This window comes from Xiphophorus couchianus, chromosome 9, assembly GCF_001444195.1.
Source record: "Xiphophorus couchianus chromosome 9, X_couchianus-1.0, whole genome shotgun sequence".
Taxonomy (NCBI): Eukaryota; Metazoa; Chordata; class Actinopteri; order Cyprinodontiformes; family Poeciliidae; genus Xiphophorus; species Xiphophorus couchianus.
This window is the reverse complement of record NC_040236.1, coordinates 10,401,605-10,421,824: the sequence shown is the minus strand read 5'-3', so window position 1 is coordinate 10,421,824 and position 20,220 is coordinate 10,401,605. Positions and strand designations below refer to the sequence as shown.

The 20,220-nt window shown below is 36.0% G+C and overlaps 1 protein-coding gene across 2 annotated transcripts in view; it reads left to right on the top strand.

Annotated features, from left to right (window-relative positions):
• The window catches only part of negr1 (neuronal growth regulator 1), a 173,893-nt gene that overhangs the window by 86,939 nt on the left and 66,734 nt on the right, over positions 1-20,220 (top strand). For both annotated transcript variants that reach the window (XM_028028292.1, XM_028028294.1), the window contains exon 4: positions 12,917-13,048. In XM_028028292.1, the coding sequence (XP_027884093.1) occupies positions 12,917-13,048 (132 nt within the window). The remainder of the gene's footprint in view (positions 1-12,916; positions 13,049-20,220) is intronic.

Genomic DNA, 20,220 nt, shown 5'->3' with positions numbered 1-20,220 from the left:
GAAGAGCATTTTGTTACTATAAATCAAACAGGGTAGTTAAAATTTAATACACTCTGCTGAAGGTAAATGTTAATTAAGTGTGCATTACAAATTATATCTTTATTAATATTATCACTGGGGTGCAGACACTTAATTAATTTCTTCAAATCCTGAATCTTTGCTTTGAAAACTCTTTCCAAAGCATAACTGTTACACCAAATCCCCCACCCAGTTACTTTTAGTCCTCCCTCATTTTCATATTAATGGATTAAAGCATGCAGTGCTTATCTGATGGCTGTGAGGATGACTGTATTTATCTTATGGCTGTCAGATCCCCCCGCTCCGGCACGCTGGCCCTGATTGCGTTAGAGGAGTTTTCAAAAGATGATCAAAAGAGCCATCCTCGGAGTCCAAGTGGCAGTCACTCATTCTACTTTGAAGTGTCCACACTTTGAAGTATGCCAGGGAAGGAAATGATATGCTGGTCAAATGAAAGGGCCCACGACGAAATGTAATCACAGAGTGTCTCCCAGCACATCAGAGGAGAAGCCCTTTGCCATGGGATGTCTGAATCAGCTGAAGTAAGGGTGATTTGTCTAAAAGACCTGATACAACTGGAAGGTTGTAATAGGCTAATTACCTATCCATGGAATTTCATTAACTCTCTTGGATATGCAAAACAGGCTGCCTCAGCTAGTGTTCATGAATGCCATGCGAATATGCAATCACGGTATGACTAAAATATATATGATTTCTTCTGCTTTATTTGCTAAATGAACAATCAATTAACAATGGACCTTGAGTTAACTAAAGTGAACTAAGTAAGTGAATATATGTAGTCTATAAATACTGGTAATTACTTCCAGGGTGTGAATGGACTCCTAATATCATAAAGTGATTTATAAAATCAGACAGTTTACGAGTTCATTAAAAAGAAAAAGAAAAAAAAAACATACTATATTTTACCAAGGGTGGCCAAGTCTAGTCCCCAACAGCTGCTATACTGCAACTTTCAGTTGCATCCCTTCTCCAACACACCTAAATCAAATGGTTGAATTGCATCAGCATGTCTTTCAGCCCTGCACAGGTGATTCAGGTGTATTGGAGAAAGGATACATCTAAATGTTGGAGGACTATATATATTGAGGACTGGACTTTGACACCCCTCATATGTATGTAGTATTTTGTTGATTGATCCAATCGATAGATATTTCACCTGTCGATTGAAGTAATTTTCTACCTCTTTCAAACACTTTTCACTCTGTTGGAGTAGAGACTAACAGGCTACTACACGCCTGTTAGTGGGTATCTGGGTCCTGCACGTCCTCGCATTTATCAACTTGGTGTCACATGCAAAACAGTACGACGTGAACACTGTTTCCCACCGAGCAGTTTACTGTGCAGCACTGAGTGTGCATATGCGATTTATAAAAAATTACCTTTGAGTGGTCATGTCCAGTAGACTTCTGCATTTAATTCACCTCGAGGAAATGGTTGGAGTGATTATGCCTGTAAATAAATTGGTGACTTATTCCTGTAACCCCAAAGTATTGCATGGTTTGTGACTTCCAGACCAGTATTTCAACATGCACACAAACGCCAACAGGGGTATTTTACTTATTAGCCTGGTGTTTTCCAAGCTTTTTAAATCACTGAGATTTCATTATTTGAATATTTGATTGTTTTCAAATGATCATTTTAGCTGCAGGCAGAGAATAAGGCCAGGCATGAAATAATCATATAAAAAAGATATTTGTCTAAACTAAAATCCAGTTATTTCAAAAATACAGTTCAACCACGTATGACAAGCTACCAAAGCAAATAACTTGCCAGATTTAAGTTAGATATACAGTAAACTGAATTAAGTTCATGTGAATACTACACCATTCAGAATATCATTCATTATATACTGTATAAGCAGCTAGCAAAATTTGTATTATCAACAATGATAGTAGACCATAAAAAAAGTTTCCTTTTCTCTGTTTTCATCCAGTGAACAGTCCCTTCCTTTGAGTTGGGTTAAGCAGGTGCAATGGCTGCAAAGTGGAAAACATTTTTACCTGGCAGGTTTGATGTTTTCGGCCTCACTCTCCTTAACAATCAACCATTTTGGCGGGGGGGGGGCTTTTTTTGCACTGTAGATAGCTCCACTGCAGCAGTCAGTGAAGTTTGACAGGATGATAAATTGCCCTGACTGACTGTCAAGTTCTTTTTCCCACTCCGACTGTTTTGTGTTTGCATTTTTCACTCTCTTGCCTTCTTGCCAACCACCAAACTGCCAGCTAATAATAAACTTTGCGCATCCAGTGAAGTGTGCCCATAAACTGTTTATGGAGACAATAATTTGGCATAGTATCTGTGCATGCAGAAATTGGATGCATGTTTCTTGATTACAGAAGAGCAATGTGAAGCAAATGCTTAAAGTTTGTAGAATGTTTTACGTAAGAAGGTGGATGGTATGTCTGGACTGGAACTGTAGATATAAACATTGCTTATTGATGTTTTAATTTACTGTGTAAAGTTTCTTGTTCATTTTCTTGAAAGTTTTGGGAATTTTGGAGGAAATTTGAATCATAACAGAGCTTTATGTTTGCAAAGTATATTAAACTGCATCTATTAATGGATGTACCAAGTGAATTTTTCCTTCCTCTTATCCTATCCTATAGAATATTAGTCCAGATATCAAATGATTTGTCATGGTTGCCACTTAAACTAATATATAAATACTGTAAGCAATTTAACGACTTTTCCCAGCTGCTACTTATAATCTAAATCGAGTTATATCGGTAAATTAAATGCATCCCTAAGCATAAAATATCATTAGTGAAATTAAAGTTTATTAATCACATAATTCCTTTGTATTGTTGCACTTGTCTGACTTTCAAGGTAATGTCAATCTATGAACACAATGCTGTCTGCTTGCCACTCCTTCATAGGTCACAGAAAGGAGGGGGTGAAATAGCCTTTAACATGGTCTATTTCAGTCTGGTTTAGTTCTATGGATGGTGCGGGGAAATTGCTTTGATAAGCTTTTCCCATTGAGATTTGAATTCATCGGATAGAAGTGTGACCTTTGAAAAGGCTGACTAGAATGCTTGAGAATGTGTTTGATTTTTTTCTTGTGACAGAAGTCAGCCTGGGCATATTTTTCTCTTCCTTTTCAGTCGCAATGCATTTATCAATACTGTACATGTTTCATTTTATATTTATGAATGTACAAGAGCCGTCTCTTGTTCTGAATGGCACTAACAAAGCAAACATCACCATAGCAACTCATTAAATGTGTTGCATTTAACATAAAACTTGATCCAATAAAAGCTGGTGATTTACACCACTGTGATGCATAATACAATTTAGGAACCACTAAAATTGTACAACAGCTGTTCTGTTGATGTTCCAAACATTTTTGTATCTACATATAAATTAGGTCTAAAATGATAAAAAGCAAAGCAAGATCCTCATAAAGATTTTCTTTGTGCCCAAGACTCGCATTTTTTTTCTTTTTTTATATCATAATTAAACTATTTTGACATTACCATAAGACACACAAGACCATGAGAAAATAAATTATACAAGAAATTGATCAGAATATGTGAATTGAGTCCAAAAATGTCTTCTATAAGTGTTTGGTTGACCGTGATCCAAACTGCCAAGGTATACATATACAAATACACTAAAATAAACAGAAAGTAAATACATAAATACAGACAATAGAAGGGTAGTGGTGTAAAAAGTTTTTGCCTCCTTTCTAATTTTCTATTTCTTTGCATGTTTTTCCACACTTAAGTGTTTCAGAATATCAAACCAATTTAAATAACACAAGTCAACACAGAATGCAGTGTTCAAATTATAATGTTTATTATTATTATATTAGAGAGAACAAATATAAACTTGCATGGCACTGTGTGAAAAATGATTGCCCCCTAAACCTCAAAACTGGTTGGGCCACACTCACCAGCAACAACAGCAATCAAGCATTTGCGATAACTTGCAGTGAGTCTTTTCCAGCGCTGTGGGGAAATTGTGGCCTATGCGTCTTTACAGCATTGTTGTAATTCAGCCACACTGGAGAGATTTTGAGCATGAACTGCCTTTTTATGGTTATACTACAGCATCTCAATAAGGATTCAGGTCCGGACTTTGACTTAGTCACTCTAAAGTCTTCATTTTGTTTTTCTTCAGTCATTCAGAGGTGGAATTGTTGCTGTGCTTTGGATCATTGTCCTACTGCAGAACCCAAGTTAGTTTCAGCTTGAGGTCACAAACACATGGCTGGACATTCTCCTTCAGGAGCTTTTTGTTGACAGCAGAATTCATGGTTCCATTTATCACAGCAAGTCCTCCAGGTCCTGATGCAGTAAAATAGCCCCAGACCATCACACTACCTCCACCATATTTTAAAGTTGGTATGATGTTCTTTTTCTGAAATGCAGTGTTACTTTCATGCTAACTGTAATGAGACACCCCCCCCCCCCCCACCCCAAAGAATTCAACTGTCTTGTCAGTCTACTGAAATCAAATCAAATAATTCTTATACCTTCATTTTATGTTGGATTTATAAATATTTCTTATAGGAAAAAAAATGCAGCACATGTTTTTGTTTATGGTCGGTGTTTGTGATCGCTAGCTGTTGAAAAGATACATTTACCTAAAAGAGTTGAGTGTGTTACAGGCTGTAGAAAAAGCCTGTATAGGTTAAAATAAAAAATGAGTTTAGACCTTTAGATAAACCACAAATCAGTAAAGGTTAGAGGCAAAAATAATTGACCCTCTGGTATTAAGCAGTTCTATTCTAGAATAGCTATAGATCTTTCTGTTAAATGCAGTTTGCCAGTTGTACCACTAGGTGTCACTGCTGTGTAAATACTTTTCTGTATGTAAGTTAGGAACTTTAGTTCACAAGTGGGATCTGTCAACTAAATTTTTAAATAGCTAGTATGAGGTATTCTTAAACAATAAGCCCTTTACATGATTAGATAAACACATCTGGATTTTTCTGACTTTGCTGAGACAGGAGCTATAATCACTAAAGTGGCAGGATTCAGTTAAATCTAGTGCTTTCCTTTAGGTTGATAACAGTTAATCAGTTTACATCTATTGTTTGGATGGTGTTAAGATCTTTATTAGCCTATCACCTACACTACTTCATGCTCATTAGCCATTGTGCCATAGCTGTTGATGAGTGAGGATGCCATAGAAGAAAGTGTCCTATTTAACAAAATTAGAGTAAAATGGCATTAGTCATATTTACCTTCTAATTTTAGCTGCATTTATTGTAAAATTTGATGTGGGGTATTGTATCAGATTACTTCTGTGTTCAATTATCATGCCTATCAATATTGTTGACATCTAGAATGGTGATTAAATGGAAACGTTTTAATTTATTTTTATCAAAAAATGCTATAAATATTTTGCAAATATGTCTATAAATTAATGATAAAATAATATATGCTGAAAAGCTTGCTTAGCATAAACAGATTTTTTTTTTTTTTCCAATTCCACACATATTTCTCACAGCCAACTGTCTGAAAATGTGTTTCCCTGCCCAAGGAGCATTACCAAAATGTATAAACATAGAAAGTAAGAGGAAGGTAATCCAGCAGGTTGCAAAAGTGAATGCACAACCAATCAGACATGACTTAAGGCCCCTTTGACCCAATTCCTCTCTCTGGAGTTTAGCACCCTAAGATTGACAGCCGGGGAACAAGAAAGGGTTTATGTATCAAGGTACTGTAACAGCCTTTTTGTCAGACAGCCCCTCCACACAGTGTGCTTTTACCCCTACATCTGGCCCACACCTTAAGTTGGGACCAGAAGTCAACAGTATACAATGTAGCAGTGTGGGCTGTTCTCCCCTTTCAAGGGTTAAAACGATAAATTGATGTAGAAAATGCTGCTCTATGCTATAATAGAATTTCAGCAATGCCTGCCCTATCTGTGCACTGCAGCCCTGAAGGAAGTGTACCCCTCAGCTTCTCTACACAATGTGGGAAATTGCTTACTGCAACAGAACTTAGGCAGTCATTGGCACTGAATACACAATCAACCTTCCCATGATTTCTTTAATTTGCTGCAAGTGAATTGTCCCTCAGGTCAGAGGAGCCTCTGTCAGTTCCTCAGATATCTCCTAGCATGCTCTCACACTCATCTGTGGTAGTCCCTTGGTGGTTTCATATTACACCACATTAGTTTATTTTTCTTGTTTTATTATGTTTTCAAATGGCATATTGTTATCACTGCTTTGTTTTCCATAATATAAGGGTTTAGTATGCACAATGTAATGATCTTCAAACAATAGATCAAGGAGAGGATTCTTGTTTAACAACTATGACCTTTGCAGAGCTCCCATCCTTCTGTAATCAATAGGAATACCATTTGCTGTATGAGCAGGAAGATGCAACCAGATCCTGCATTGAAATGATGTTGTTGCGTTAATGCATTTGGAAATGGCTGCAGTCTAATGAGCCATATTTTAAAAAAGGAAATTCAATGTTGTTGTTTTTTTTATTTTTCAGAATAATTTGTTTTCTGTGTTTGATAATTTCTTCAAATGAAATATTATGTAAGCAGATATCTCAATAATAAAATGCATAATCAAAAGCCTGTGGCATACATCATTGGCAGAGTATTATTATGCTACGAAAGACAAAAACCACTGGAGGTTTTTGCCAAAAAAGAAAACAATTGTTTCTTCTTTTTTATTAAATGTGTGAACTACGACTGGCCTAAGTCAATTAGTTATATCTAAGCAAAACATTAGATTTTCTGTGTTCATTTAAGATGTCTTTGTGGTAATCAATTTCTAATTCTGTCAAAAATCAGAAGACATTACGTCTTCAAAATAGTGTCTTGTATTTTGTATATATATATATATATATATATATATATATATATATATATATATATATATATATGTATATATATGTTATGCTTTTCACTTCCTTGGTAAACTTGAGAAAAAGGTGAGTATGCTGAAGACAGCTTATCTAAAATCTTCTCAGTTTTTATAGTAATTAAATATTATGTACAATATAAACTATGCAAAAATTTTAATTATTGGTCCTTAATTTATCTTCATTGACTGACCTAACAGATTCCCGTTTTAGCTCAAGTAGAGTCAAAAAAAAGAAGCACAAACAAAAAGCTTGAACTTTAACTGATGCCATGGGAAATCAAATGATGCGACAATGGAGGTTGTTAAATCCACTTCCAGAACTGTGGTGATTTTACAACCACTGATATAATCAGCTCATTTTGGTAATGGCCGACGCAGTCCACCATGATCAGCATACATTTGCTGACACCTGTTGATAATCAGGAGTTGGTCATTTAGCCGAGACTCAGCCCAGCTGCTTTTTGTTGACCAATAATCGGACAAAAAGAACATGAACTTTCTCACTTTCAAAGTGTTTTAAAAGACCTGAGCTGATGCTTTGGTCAAATCTGCCTTGTTCATTAAAATAAACTCATACTCCACTTTTTAATCATTCTTCAGGCATTAATTGCTATGAATGTGCCTGCCATATGAGACTGTTTCCCCCCTACTGGCTCACAAGCAATTCATTGTGTTTTCTGCAGAGTGGAAATCAGTTCTTGTGGCTGCCAATGAAAACCAAAGCATTTGATTCAGCCATTTGGCAAACGGTATTGGGAGCAACAAGAATAGTTGCCCTCATGGGTCAGCGCTTTTGATTTTATTGCCCTAATAAAAGACACAAGTGCACACAATGGATTTCTACATCCTGGGTATCATAATTTCCCACTGCAGTGAAATACACTGGAGCTGTGCTTCAAGGGCAGTGTTCAGGTCAGCCATTTAGTGCAATTATTTAGTGAAGTTATTCAGCATGTGTGTGTTAAAGTGAGGATTTTTCCCCCCCACTTCCTCTGTAAATAAATAGACTTTGAACAGATTTTATCCAGATATAAATTATAGGGTATTGGTAGAAAATAAAAGTAAAAAAAAGTCCCCTGCTATGTGTTATACTTTGGCATTCTATCCTCTCTAAAAGCCACAGAGAAGTCACTAATGTTAAATAAAATTCTACTAAAGCAAAGCATTTATTTAAATGTATATATCTGATATTATTTTTGGTTTGGGCATGAGAATATTCCTCATACGCACCAATTACTGTAGGAAACCATTGTACTCTACCATATGAGCTGTTAGTAGGCTTTTCATGATCAAATTCTTTTCAGTGCACTCATACTTGTGCTAATACTCCAAAGATGTGTTTTGTTTATGCAACCTCCCCAAAATTATTCTCTTTTAACTGTTTACCATTGTAAACAGTAAAAATTTGTTATTGATCTTTGCACGTACTTTGTCCTCACGTGAACTTTGTAGATATAAGTGTATTACCTGACTCCCTTTTTACTTTTATTATTCCATCACGCAATGATCCGATTATAAGATTATTTAATTTTAAATTATAGATCATCTGTCTGCTCTCATGAAGATTCTCTCACCCCGGCATGGATAATGTTTCACACTGAAACTGATACCATGACTTTTTTTTCTGAGTAATTTGGCTAGTAATTATTTGACTTCTTGGCGGATCACATAGAGGATTAATCTTTAATCACCAGATGGTCAGTAGATTCTCAAAAATGGATACAAAATTTATAAAGTTGAATAACCCAACATCAGGCAAGTGAACACTGAATGTAAGTCCATAAATACCAATGGGCTTGCACTATTTAAGCTGAGAGTGCAACAAAATCAACAAACATATATAGAGATGCAGGTCTTGATGTTCTACAAAATCTGCTTGATTTTCTCATGTTACGACCTAAACAATGAGCATTTTCTAAGCCACAGACAACTACTGTATTTCTCCAATACAAATGCAGCATAGAAACATCCATCCATTGGGTTCACAGTCTATGCTTTCTAATCTGTGCAGGGTCTATTGCACGAGAGGAGGGCATGGTCTCAGGACAGTTCCTGAGACCATCACAGGCCAACATGTGATGGACACACAGGACAAACTCACACACTCACCCCTAAATGCAATTAGAGAGACAAATTGACCTAACATGCAACTTTGTGAACTGTGGGAGGAAGCCAGTAAATGTGAAGAAAACCCACTTATTTATGGGGAGAAAATGCAACTCAATTCAGAAAGACAACAGGCAAGAATTTGAACCAAAGACCTTTTTGCTGTGGGGCAACACAGCTACCAACTGCTTCACTGCAGCCATTTAAGAAATTAATAAGAATATTTTTTTGCAATAAAATCAGTTTATATTGACAATTAATTCAGATTGTCAATGTAACTTGGCAAAAATATTTGGCTACCAAATTTGGTAACCGATATTTGGCTACTATGGTTCATATCAATATCTGATATCTAACATTGATGTAGTTTTAACATAGTTCAAAATCTTCTTTAAGCTTTTTCAGATATGTTTTTTTTTCAGTCATGAGACAAGTCCGATGTATTTAACAGGGACTTAAGGGGTTTCTTTTACTACAACTCACATTTAAATACAGACCTACTTGGTTAGTAGAACAGACAATATCCAATCTCTCTCCTGCTGTTGTAGTATAATTTAAAGTCAAGATTACTCTAGCTGCACCTCATGTCTGGTCCCTTGTAAAAGCTGTAGCTAATTTAGTTTAAGCTCTGTGTATCTCTTAAATTCAGAGTTCTATTTATATTCCATGATTAAAAAAAAACCTTCCTGAGTCAAAATCTGCTGCATATTCTTTTTAGAAGAAGCAGTTTCATAACACATAACCTGTGCAGTCACAAATAGAAGGTGCTTAAACCATGTTTACATAAATTCCTGTTTCGTCTGAGATCACACTTGCTCTGCACCATTTGGTTGCTCTATTGACTCACTGGACTGCACTTCTCCTCCCACATCAGTGGGATTAGGTACAGATAGTCTTCACCCACTGAAAATGCTTCTTCAAGGGTGCCAAAGCCTGGCTATGTAAGGAAGACAGCCAACAAAAGCGAGAATTAAGAAACTTGTGTTATGTCTCTGTTTTCTATTTACAGGTTTATTTTGAAGAGATAAATAAAGTGTGTTTATAGAAAGTTCTTTGGACATTTTCTCTACATTGTACCTTTGTCATTTTACTAAGATGTTGCCACCTCAAAAAACGTATTAACAAAAGTGTTGAAACCCAACTTACACACAGGGACAATTTGATGCATTGAATGGAAATGCTACCAGTTCCCATACGCCTCTGTTTTATTCTGGTTCGTCTTTTAAGTCATGCCAGTATTATGTGCCTTTGCCTTTCTGAATGTTAAGTTCACAAAACAGAAATGACATGAAACAGATATACAACTACTGATGTTTCTGGTACAAAAATAAAATTATATATTGCTATTATCCTTATTATATTTATAGCTATAGTAATGGAATGTTTGTTCATGATTATCGTTGATGGGCAGATTCAAGTGGAAAGTGAAAAAGCAGGTGTGTTCATAGTAAATATTATTTATTTAATGTACTCAAAATATCAGAGATATACCATCACAATGTTATTTTGCATGTAAATTACAATCACAGATTTTAGCACCATGCCTGATGTAAAAATATGTCTCTTAAAAAACATTACAGTGTACTTTGGCTAAGGAGTATATCTGCACAGATTTTTACCCATTTATATATTGAGTATCACTGACATTTTAATGATTTAAAAAACCCTCAAACTCAGTTTTTAGCACTATTCAAACCTCATGTTCTAATTCAAAGGCGAAACAACAATAATATGCAGATAAAACACACGCTTGTTACATACAAGTTCATTCGTAAAGGTAAGAGAAAATGGAGGAAGATAAAACTAGAACAACAACAAGCACAACAAAATCTGCCTCATTGACAATTTTATGATGTCTCTGTTTTGGATGATTGTCAACATCTTTTTATTCTTTTGTGACCAAGATTCACATTTCACCCAAAGAAGAAACACATTTTCCTTCATATATCAACCTGCACCTATAATTACAAAATTACAACACGATTAAAGAGACCAAAAACATTTCAGATTTGTATCTGCTAAATAAAAATCTTGATTCATCATTAAGCACTGCCATGACTTTATATGAACTAAAGCAGCAAAAAGTGGGCTGGGCAATTTTAAATACATTTTTTATGCTAAAACAGGCAAGGAAAACTGTAATGTAAAACCTAAACAATAGTATTGAATAAACATGAGCCAGGTGTAGTTGACATTTTGAATTAAGTGTGTTTATTGTACACTTTATGTGGTTTTGATAACATTAACTGATTCGCTAAGGTTAACTGGTTTGCTAGTTAGCTAGCTGTTTGGTTAATTAGCTGTTTCCAGTAGCCATCCCACAGGGAGCGCTTTATTTCACCAACAGACATGCTAACAATCAGAGTGTGTTGCCAATTAGTTTAAAGAGATTATCTGCTAAACAGTTTTACCCTAAAGAGTAACAGGTGGGACTTCTTTTGAATTCAAGCCAATCTAGTGGAAAAAAATGTTTCAAGTATATCTGGCATCTCATTAAAGTGAATTTAAAAGTTAAGAAGGAGATGATAGAAAGTTTTTTCCATGATTTGTGGCCATTTAAACTGGAAAGTAATTTGTAAATACTGTTGCAGACTTTTCTGTTTTTACATTATGGGGTAAAATAATGTAATGTAAATATGTATTTATTTTTTAAATACATAAAATAAATTTATGTATTTATTTTTAAAGTTGCATTTTTTCATTTACAATTATCTTATTATGACTGGTGTGCATTTGGAAAGTAAACATTTTGAGCACTTATGAGTGAATCACTTTATCGCATCTCACTAAATGAATAATTTCTCAGGTGATTTATTACTCTCTAAACATGTCAGAAAACAATGAAATTGTGCTAATCTCTTAGCCTTAGGTGATAGATGTACATAATCAGCGTAAACGTCACAGATGGTCAGTTTGCTCGCAACCTTGCACTTGAAGCAAGGTTGTCGCATCAGGAAGGTACTAAAGAAATCACTGTCTTTATTAACAGACCTTAGAAATAGCAGGCAATTAACTTTAAATCCATCAGTGAATGAACCTATTCGTTTTATGTTAAATAATACAATAAGTGGCATATTCTCAGTACTGCTAGAAGTAAACTTCATTTACATCCTTTTGTTCTGAATAAAACTGTGTCGAAGCCATTATTGCTTTCCAGCTTTTGTTGTCTCTGTCTTTGAACAAGCAAATATGCGCAGCATCCCCGCCACCAATTTGTGTGTGCGTGGAAAACAAATTATATCGTGCTTGGTAGGAGCCAAGGTTAAAAGGAGCTGTACAAGTGTACGCCATTTAAATGATCTTCCTCTGTGTATTTATATCTCCTGATTCTAACTGAGTTATGGTGCACACTGTTCTGTATCTCACTGTTTTCTCATTACTTTCCTTGATATGCAGTGGGAGCTTAAGTCTATCAGCTGTGACAGTGTTAGTATGTTTTAATTTTCTGTTAATTAGAGCTTTGAGCGTGCACGTTTGTGCAGATTTTCTCTTATCAAGTTAAGTATGCAGCCTGCACGCCAGTTCTGTTGCTTCGAGGCTACAGCCTTTGGCTCATCCAACTATAAAGCAATGGCATTTGCATTGAGTCATCAAATCTGTCTGTGTGTCAGGAGGTAGCTGTGTGCTTTGATAAGAACAAATTATAAGTGGATAGCTGGGAACACAACATTATTTCCTGCCACCATATCAATAAAAATAGATCAATTCACTGCTGATGTGCTACTTGAGAATGCAAAGAGGGGAATGAGGGGTTCAATGCGACGTCTTAATTGTTATGCATCTTCTGTTCAGGCTTAAATTTGAAAGCAATTTACTACAAATGAAATCTACCATGGAAAACGGCAATCCTTGTGCAATAGATTGTGATTTGTGTGATGTGCTTGTATTCTGTGTGGACACGTTGTAAGTACTTTGCTTCCATTTTCCTCTTTCCAGCCAGGAAGTATGACAGCAGCGAATATCTTAACATCACCGGCATCACAAGGGACCAGGCTGGAGACTACGAATGCAGTGCTTTAAATGACATTGCCTCTCCTGACACCAAAACAGTAAAAGTCACAGTCAACTGTAAGTACATCTCTTTCTTCTTCCTCTTTTTTTAGCACGCTTCTTTCACCGACACAAGGAAAGGGACAGGGGCAGCCTGAAGTGCCACCGGTGTCGCATCAGTGCCACTGCTCTTCAAAAAAGTACATCTTGTGGAAGTTTGAGAAAGTAGAAAGCCAGACAGAGAAGTTTCTTAATATTTAATGTGAGAATTTCCTTTTTGTCTGTGCATGCAGGTGATTAATTTGCGCAAAAGAAAGGTCTGACTGTTCTAAGCGCTATTCCATTATGCAGGTAATGAGTCTTTCAAAAGTGTAAGGAGACAGTAATGAGGAGCCCAGGCATTAATGAATGATACCGGGCTTTAGCTGTCGTGGTCACATGGAATTCAGCACCACTAGGAATGAGCAAGAACAGGGGCTTGACAATTACGGTCGATCCTTCTTTCTTTATAAGTGCTCCTTCACTGCACTGTTGTTCAGGGAGGTTTTTGCATAAAAATCCTGGGTTGGATCTCTCTTTTCGGCATAACTTATCAGCCAGCGTGTTACATAGATGTTAGGGGAGGGGCAGTATTGAGAAAAAAGAGGTTCTTTTGCTGATTCCGAAAAGCTAATCATGCACGTTTTCTCATTTAACCTTCAGGAAATAAGGTTATTTTATGTTATACATTTTTGACTACCTAATTATTTTTTTACAGCTTTGTGTCTTGCAGCTCCTGTACTATATTTTCACCTCACTGTGTTAAGATAGTTCTTATTTCTACCTCCTTATAAAACCAAATCCTGGCACCATTATTTCAGTCTAATGTTTGGCTCTAATGAGCTGGACATGAGTGCAGTTACAGAGACCAGTTATTTATAGCTCTATTGAGACGTGGGTTCAAGGATGAAAAGTGCTTTGACAACCGGTAGCGTCTTTGTGTTAACAGAAGAAAGGAGATATTCTCAGTAGCTGATAGGGCATGTCGCAGCCAGACGCTGCATTTTAAAGTAAGACTGCAGGGTTTTGTTGCGTTAGTCTCAAAACTAAGTGAATAGATTAAGCATAATTTCCTTGGCTGTGAGACAAAGTGTGCACATCGCAAGCTTCGGAAAGACACTTGCAGCTGAAGTTTGTTGCAGCTGGTCAAGTGTTGAGGCAGTTTTTACCTCCTGCCCTCATAAAGCTGCAGAGCTCTCTTTGTTATTGATTTGATGTGCTAAGGAGAACAGCGATAATAACAATTTAAATTTGTATGTGAGATTCTTATATAGTTTCATGTTACCTGGTAATTTATCACATGTTTAACTATTTTTGCTTTAATTCAAGTCCCAAAGAAATAAAGAGCTTGCTGTGTCATTTGTGATGTGAATTCCTCTGCCATTGCTCATCATTACCTCGGACAGTAACAACAGACCTGAGCACAGCACAATGCTATAACACTAGCGCATAAAAATTACATCATTTGCAGTAACAACTGACTTGAACAACACATTATATTAGGAAACATTCCTACATTTGCCTAGCACTTCAACAAACTGCTTAGAAATATGCTCAGTACATTGTGATGTGTGTTTGAACTCTCTGAGTTTAAATTAAATAATTCCAAAACCCGGGAATGGTTCTGATCATTACTGGGTTGTAATGTGTTCAAGCCTGCCATGGATACCCGCATCTTGAGATGCGGGTATCCATTAATAATTATTAATATTAATAAGATTGTAGGTAGAATTCTACCTACAATGACTGTAAATGAAAACTATTGAAATAGAAAACATTGCAGTAAATATTGGATGTATTCTACAATTATCACTCCAGTTAAAGTTCAGAAAATACGGAGCCCCTAAGGGGACATGGAGAGAAAAAAAAAGGAAAGAAATCCCGACTTATTATCTCGAGATCCCGACTTATTATCTCGAGATCCCGACTTATTATCTCGAGATCCCGACATCAGTACATAACGACCTAATCACAGTGATGGAGGACACCCACCCATGATTTTTATTTCGAGCTTGGGCTTGGGTATAAACACATTAAATCAGTGCTTGACAGCAGACATGGATTTAGTATTAGTGAGAGACATCTGAAGAGAGTTTTCAGAGCGCGGGGACTCATTCGGCGCAAGTCCTTTTCCGACTTGGCAGTTTTGGTAGAATTCATTGATAACCAGCTACAGTCCTCTGGACAGCTTCACGGTTACCGATGGATGTACGCTAAATTGCATGTGCATGATATCCTCCTCTGGGACATCTCTGGTCCGCAGAAAATGATATAAGTCGTCCTCCATAATCAATGTAGAAACACTCCCCCACGTTTACCGCATAAAAACATGCCTTTCCCCCCAAAAAAAGTAACTCGCGATTTTTCAGAAATGTCGCAGGATCTCGAGATAATAAGTCGGGATAATAAGTCGGGATCTCGAGATAATAAGTCGGGATCTCGAGATAATAAGTCGGGATCTCGAGATAATAAGTCGGGATCTCGGGATCTCGAGATAATAAGTCGGGATCTCGAGATAATAAGTCGGGATTTCTTTCCTTTTTTTTTTCCTCTCCATGTCCCCTTAGGGGCTCCGTAAGAAAACAATTCTTCAGAGGAAGAAAAATCTTTGATGAACTTACTTTAGTACAAGCACACAGCAGAGATGCAGTTATTAGGCCAGAAGAACAAGGTACTAATGTTGCAATAAGTAAAACTCAACAGACAGCTTAATAGTTCTTACTTTTATAGATTATTTTTTTCTTGATTGGTTTATCTTTAAGACCTGAGTTCCACAACTCTCCTCCCATTCCTCTTCACATGTTAGCCAGGACCTCAAGCTACAACTGGTTTTCTGTCCTGATGTAAAATCAAAGCTACTTTATCACAAACAATTTTTCAAGAAGATGTCTGTCCAAAAGGCTTTTTTCACCAATTTGTGATTAATTTTCTTTAGCCTCAGCCGTACCTTCCCTCAACTTTCCCACTGACTCGGCAATACGGACATATCGGTCATAATTGATCAAAAACTGAAGTAATTTTACAAATATTGCAAGCTGATCTGGAATCCGTGCAAATAGTTCACCTGCTCATTATGCTCACCCTGTCTGGACATTGGCTAATCAAGAAGATATTCCAAATGAACACTAAATAAAATCTAACCAAACAGCGTTTTTTTTTTTATAGATTCTGATTAATTCAGCTTTTTAAGATTACTCCTATTTTCTCATCCTTTTCAAAGTATACCCTTGCGAAGCACTTTGTGATCTATATGTCTGTGAAAGGTGCTATAGAAATAAAAACATACTAACTTATTTTTTACCTCTCTTATTTTTTACAAGGAACCCATATGCACATTTCCACTTTGCCCTTACAGTAGATCCATGCTAATCTGGAGGTGACATGTCAGAACGTTATAATATTTTTCTCAACCTAGATAACCCCCTTTTGGAGCAGGGAAGGAGGACTAACTTACAAGAAACTGCTGGAATGAAATATCTGTTGCTCTCAAGATCAGAAAGGAGAGATTTCTGCATCTGGGCAATAATCAGTTACAGTATGACACAGTGTTGTACTGCGCAGTACAACACTGATGAAATGCTGTGTGTATGTTCACTTCAACAGGGGGACTCTTTTTTTTCATCTTTCTCTTTTTTGATAATTCATTACAACAACATATTTAAATTTAAAAAGTGTGAAGCATCTTAATAGGTATATGTTAAGCAATACCAAGCCACTTGTTGTTTTCTAAGTTTTCCAGGCTATTGAAATGCTTTTTTGAATATGGGTATGCATTTTTTGTTTTTTACATGCAAAATCTCTCTTGCTACTCTTTCATTATATGAACATGATGTTTAATGTAAAACATCTCAGATATCATTTGCCTAGGTGATGCTATTGTATGCACATATAAATGACTCCATTTATTTATTATGCTATAAATGTTTCACATTTCTTTATATACTGTTAGAGTTATGACCACCACTGATTCAAATATAGTCCGTTTTTCTTTTTTTTTCTGCTTCACAGCCGCCTCTTACATGAAAGGTTCTGAGTTTTATTGCTGCTGTTTAGCATTCAAAGTGCTGTGAATCCATTAAACCCAAATAAACAAAACATTTAGCTGACATTAAAGAAGAGGAACATTGGTATTTAGTGCCTTTAAATGGGAAAGAAAGGTATTTGTAAGCTGCTGCTTTCAGTCTGTTTAGAAAATATATATTAAAAAAATTCAATATACATTTTGTTTTTAATTAGGTACCTTCAGTGACACATATGCCATTTTCCAACTTTATGAAAGCAGAATGAATAAATTCCATTTGTCCACTGGAGTGCCTGATTCAGTCATAGCATATAAAGCTGCATTCATGAAAAACCCAAGCGTAGTTATGTCTTTAATGAGAGCTAGACTTAGCCAAGTTTTTAAATTATTATTAGCTTTTATTTGACTTCAAACAAGAACACAGTCCTACAAGGCAAAAACACACATGTTTATATTCTAAAAATAAAAGTAACACTGCTCTTTTTGGCTTATTAAATAAGACTCTTGATTTGCTAAAATGGTCTCTAGAGGATTTTACACGTGTCGGATCTGTTTAGTCAGTCAACAATGTAAATTGTTCCATTGAAAGGATTTCAAAGCGAATAACGTCTAGATACAACTGAATGTGGATTATGTTTCTTTATTTCTCATATATACCTAGATAATGTAAGTAACCTTTATGGTGTGCACTGACCCCCCCCCTTTCACCATGTTAGCATTGATCTGTTGTTTTCTTTCTAATAGCAGTTTAATGAAATTAAGTCATAAAGATCAATTTGTCAGACCTGCACCAGTTATTCTTAATCACGCTATTTAAACTGCATACAATTCAGTGGCATTGACATTTCATGGGTTAACAGATTAATTAAATACGTATATGTTCCTTCAAAAACAATGTGGGGCTTTTTCTAAGTTAAGAGTACAGTTGACCTCGGAGCTAATTGCAGATTAAGGACACTAATTAAACTGAGCGAACCTGAGTAAGGAAAATAAAACTGAGCTTGAGCATATTTCCAGTTTTAATAAGAGCAGCCTGCAGTTTGCCTTTCTATAATATGGTGGTTTAGAGACTTTGTCACTGTGCATGTGTTGCAGCACTTGCAACCTCAGCTTGGATTTCTCTAAAGCTCAAAAGACCACTTTGATTAAATTACTTGCCTGAGTGGGCTTCTTGCCTTTATTCGCGCAGTGATAAATGAATGCCGACTGAATACTTTTATCAGCTAAAGCTGAAAGATGGCAGTCATACAGAAGGTCGTCCTGGAATCAGATTGAATGAGGGCCCCTGCTTGGCAAAAGGATATTTCAACTGCGAATTTACCCAATGAAATTCGATCTCCGACCTACTTTTCAAATTTACATATTCATCTTCACTGCAGGTGGGTCCTGTTATTGGCTGAAATTCTCACGACACAGTAAGATTCAAAAGCATAAATATCACATCTCAGCAGCTAAGTTGCAGGGATGAGTGAGAAGGAAACCACGGTGGAACACCTCCACCTGCGATCAAAAGCCAGCATTTCATTAATTAATGAAGCCACCTAGTTCCAGAATCAAGGCGTTCATCACTAACTATGTAGATAAAACATTAACAGCAATCTGTTTCTCTTTCAAGATGAGAAATCAGAGGTGTCTGACCTTGCTAAGCAGTTTACAAGGTTCTTCCTCGCACACGGATAAGTCTGCTGTTCTACAAGATTATGTTGCAAGGTGAATTTGACAGTGTGCACAAATTTTTTTTATTATTTTTTTTCTTCCCACAAGTAAAAGCAATTCAGACATTAATCTGTCTTTTGCTTCACTTTATGCCCTTTTTGTTGTGGATTGTATTTGCATGCACACCACCTGCTCTGATCATGTTTGTACACTCATGTAGTATTCACAAAACTATCACAGATTAGTTACTAGAAGAGGGAGGAAAATGACACAATAGCTCGGGCACTCCTCACAACTGTATCAGATACAGATACATAAAACAGGTTGTAGTTTTATAACTAATAATGTATGAAGCCCTAAATTTGCATACAAGCAGCACATACGAATTATTCTCTGTATATTTATGAAGCTGTTTATTCATATATTTCGTTAATAAATCTCATGAAATTGCATGAGAGCACAAGCTATATTTAGAGATATATTGTTGCACATGAATAGAAAGACATTATGTTCCCTTAATTAATCCTTTACATTTAAAGTGTTGTTTGAACCACAAATTTAGAGGCATGATGAAGTAGAAGTAAAGAAAAAGCATCATTTGTATGCTTAATTTGACAGAGTATGAAAAAAAGGGAATTGGCTTTATTTTGTTCACAGTTTCTGAAACACAAATTGATCAAATGGAAATGCAGAAAATCCAATCAGCTCAGTCAGTTTAGAGTAAATTAGCCTACCGAAGTAACAACAAAAGAGACAGCTAACTTACAAACAAAGGGCTAAAATTCCCATCAGTTTTCAGAAAGACAGAATCAAAGCTATGTTGGAACAAACTTCTTACACAGCTCACCGAAGCAGCATGTGGACGCTTAAAAAGGAGCCAATAATCATCTTGAAACAAAATATTGCAGTAATCTCCAATTACTCATCATGTATTGAGGAGTTGTTTCTTGGCACCTGTTGTAAAGATGTGTACAAAAGCATTAAAATAAAGTGTTGTTCTGGGAAGTTAGTGACCCCAAGTTGTCGCTCTTTATTGCAGTGCACTTATTGCAGTGCACCAGTGCACTTGTTTGATACAAGTGCAACTCTAGCAACAAACAAGTGGTGACAAGTGTCAAAGTTGTTGTTTTTTTGTTGTTGTTTTTTTTCTTTTTTTAGCAATTTTTGTTATTGCTCTGATATGGACAGTGTTAAAAAGGAAGATTTTCAGGTGATGCTTGAGGATTAAAACACATCTAGTGACTTCTGGTTCTCTTGTTTTTTCCACTTTGAAGACTGAGAAAAAGGCCTTTGTGCCGTTTTGTATTTATATCTGAAGTAAAAGTCAAGTCATAGAGAACAGCGTTAAAAGATTATTTTATTTTTATTGACTTCAGATGTCTTTGCTGTGGACATCAATACTTTAGAAAGGTTCTGTTTTTAAGAGATGTGAGACTATTTTGTAAAATGCTGGACAGAATGCAACCAAAATATTATTACCAGATTTCCCTGTGACTCTTAAAGATATCAGTTTTAACTTCTAACATCCGGGGCA